This window comes from Corapipo altera, unplaced genomic scaffold (genome assembly GCF_003945725.1).
Source record: "Corapipo altera isolate COAL_440 unplaced genomic scaffold, ASM394572v1 RXGC01000072.1, whole genome shotgun sequence".
Classification (NCBI taxonomy): Eukaryota; Metazoa; Chordata; class Aves; order Passeriformes; family Pipridae; genus Corapipo; species Corapipo altera.
In genome coordinates, this window is record NW_020884943.1 from 711,993 (window position 1) to 715,334 (window position 3,342).

The following is a 3,342-nucleotide window of genomic DNA, read 5'->3' on the forward strand; positions in this document are numbered from 1 at the left end:
GTCGCGGCGCGCGCGGTTCGGAGGGCGGCGGCGGCGGCTGAGGGGGAGCGGCCGCCATGGACGGGGAACCCTCCCGCATCCCCGTGTACGGCGGCACACACCGCCCCGCGCCGCCCGCAGGTACGTGCCGGGCACCGCGGGGGCACCGGCGGGCACGGCCGGGGCGGGAAGGGGGGGGGGGCTGTTAGGCCGGGGGACGGGGTGGTGGGCGGCACGCCACACCTTCGTGGAGCCGCGGCTCTGCCTGCCCCGTGATGGCTGCCCCAAAATCGAGCGATAAGCTTTTAACCCCCACTGTTCCACCCGTCTTTATCACATAGGTTAACGCTTTTTGGCTTTCCCGCCGTGTGTATTCCCCGCCCGCTGAAGGCGGCGGCCTGTGCATGTGAAAGATGCTCCCTCCGGTCTCTTGCTTTTATAGATCTTTTAATGCTATTTAGGGACTTTAGGAACGTGAGGCACCCGGGCTTAGCGTTAAAGTCGGGGGAGCTGGGCTGTATCGATGGAAACTGCATGTAAAGGTGCTCGTGGATGTGTTATTGGGAATATACTGAAATTCAGGGAGAAAACAAACCAACAAACCAACTGTGTGAACCAAGCTTATACACTCAAGCAGCTGCGACTGTGAACCACGTAGAAAGCTAGTTCTCTGTAATGCTGTTTTAGTAGCTATCTGCTCATAATGAACTGGAGTATGAAGGTCTCTGAGCAGAGTTTTGAGTGGGCTGTGTTTGTTTTGCTTCCAGTGTTGAACTGCATTGCTTGTAACCCTGTGGCATGTTGAATGATGTATGAGACTTTTATTATCACATCTATATTATCACTTTCACCCGTTTCTCTCATTCATTCAAGCCTGGTAATTATATTTTAACGCTGTCTATACTGACCTATCTGTGGCTTGCTCTGAACACTTAATCCTGGGTAAAGTTTGAAGGCTGCTCTTAGTTGTTTCTACTTTAAAGTCTCTATTTGAGCCAAATATAACTTTGATTTTCCTCAAATTGAAGGTTTGAGAGACCTTAAGGAGGTCTTTTCCAGACTGGAGTGTTTTCATTGGTGTGATTTTCTTGCAGAAACACAAGTGACCTTTCCTTCAAAGAAAGGTCACTGCACCACCAAAGCATCAGAGCCAGACTTCAGCAAGGATCCCAACTTTAACTTTGTCTCAAACCTTCCAGCGGATGGTGTCTTCAAGGCTGGGAACCAAGGGTAAGTAGAAGTAAAATATTAATGGATTTACTTGGCAGATGTCCCAAAGATGCCTAATTTTTGCAGACTTTTGTCAGAGTAACAGGCTTGATCTGCAGCAGCACAGTGGTCTTCTGCTAATTGTATTTTATCCATCTCTTAAGGTTGCCGAAATCCGCCAAGAAAGGGGAGCAGTTTTGCAGGAAGACAGCGACAAGAGGGTGCGTTTGCTGCCAAGTTTGCTGGTCAAATCTGTTGGTCAGGAGCAAAAGCAGATACTGCTGAAAAGGGCATGTTTGTGTAAGCAAAAGAAGGTGTGCAAAACTGGTCTTTTTTGCCCCTAAATCTTTGCTTTTTGACTCTACAGCGCTCTCAACAGATACAAAGTAGAAGCAGAGCTGAAAAGCAAGAATCAGCTGTTGGAAACAGCCAAAAAACAGCTAAACTCCAGACTAATAGGAGCACAGGTAAGGAAAGTGGGAAGGATGAATAAATCATTGAGTAATTCTTGCATTCTGATCCCTACAGGGTCACGTTAAGGATTCTCTTGCTCATTTTCCTGCCTCCATCACAAGTCAGTTGAGTTTGGGTGGGCTGGGCTTTCTCCTCTGGCCCCCGTGGTATCTGCCAGAAGCTGGGAATCAGCAGAGCTGCAGGTGCCTTGCGATGGAAAATGCATCTAGATCCCTGTGAAATGTTACTAGAGCTCTAATTCCAGTTCAGACTCTCTGTGGGAGAATATTTCAAGTTCACAACTAGACACTTGTATGGAATTTTATTAGAACAGCCTTGATATTGCCAGGTGCTTCCTCACTACAGCCAGAGGAACTGTAAATAATCACTTAGTTGCCTAATCTTTTTCTGTCTTTGTATTCCTCTGCAAGTTTTTTCCCCATCTGCTCGGCACTGGGGAGGCCAAACTGGGAATATTTTGTCTGGTTCTGGGCTCCTAGTACAAAAGAGACACGGATATAATGGAGAGGGTCCAGCAAAGGGCCACAGAGATGATTAAGTGACTGGAGGAGAGGCTGAGAGAGCTGGGACTGTCCAGGGGATTCTGTTTCAAACAGATTTGACTTTCTGGAATCAAGTTTAGAATTGAAGTTGGAAGTTTCGTCATTACAGTTCACTTTAGGACACATTTAGCACCATTTCTGTCACTCGCAGGAGGCCCCCCTGGCAACCCCTGGCTGTAAAATCTCTCTTGATTTCCTAGTTCTCAGTCTGTGAGATGATCCTGCCTCATATCTCACAGCTTGATTTGAGGCTCTTAAGAGCCTCTGAGACCTCCCATGAAATTTCCCAGAAGCTTTTGACACTGTCAGCTGGATCATCCTTATACACGTGCTTATTGATGTCTTGGAGAATTGCATTCAGCTTGGGAGGTTGATCAGCTTGTCCAGTTGCCTGGTGATACCTGGATTGTGTAGGGAATAATGCCATGGCTTAAAAAAAGTATGATCCCCTTTTCTTCTGAACGTTTACATGCTCCTCAATGCACGAATTATTTATGTAAATGAGGGAGCAAAAGAGAAGACCCAGGACTGCCTAAGAGGAATTTCTCTTAGAATCAAATTTTGCTGGTAATTGGTGTGATGTGGGGATGTGGTAGCTGTATTTAATCCTGTCAGGAAGCAGGAGCAAGGGTGTGCAGCACCTAATCTGCTGTGGTGGTGGAGACAAAAGGGCAAGGAGTGAGTGATTCGTGGTGCCAGTGCAGCACTTGTTAAGTTGTCCATGTCAGTACTGCTGACCAAGGACATCTCCTTGGAAACTCGCTTCCCTCACAACCTGTGTTCATGGCAGAGCACTATCAAGGAGTTAAAGGAGAAGAATGACAGCCTGGGCCAAGAAGTTGAGAAGCTCAAGAAGTTTCAGGAGACTTGCATGGTGATTTTAGAGAGCAGGAACATTGATCCTGGTAAGGACTCTGCGCTTCACTCACATCCTGGTGCTCATTCTTCAGAATGTTTTCTTCGTTCTCCTGTTGTGACTGTTCTTGACATTTGGGCTGTGCTTCCTTGTTAAAGGAATGCTGATGGAACTCCATGCCTTTTGTGGCTTAAGAGAAAAAGCTGCTTCCTGTAGTAGGCCTTGTCCTGGGTAAACTAACTTAGTTGTTCTTGCTGTAGAAAGTTGCTTTGAAAAGCTGTT

At 47.2% G+C, this 3,342-nt stretch overlaps 1 protein-coding gene across 1 annotated transcript in view; it reads left to right on the plus strand.

Annotated features, from left to right (window-relative positions):
• Positions 1–3,342, plus strand: part of KNSTRN (kinetochore localized astrin (SPAG5) binding protein) — a 4,565-nt gene continuing 1,223 nt past the window's right edge. The window contains exons 1-5 of the mRNA XM_027662155.1: positions 1–120; positions 1,074–1,209; positions 1,353–1,409; positions 1,556–1,655; positions 2,995–3,109. Coding sequence (XP_027517956.1) covers positions 57–120; positions 1,074–1,209; positions 1,353–1,409; positions 1,556–1,655; positions 2,995–3,109 — 472 coding nt within the window. The 5' untranslated portion in view covers positions 1–56. The remainder of the gene's footprint in view (positions 121–1,073; positions 1,210–1,352; positions 1,410–1,555; positions 1,656–2,994; positions 3,110–3,342) is intronic.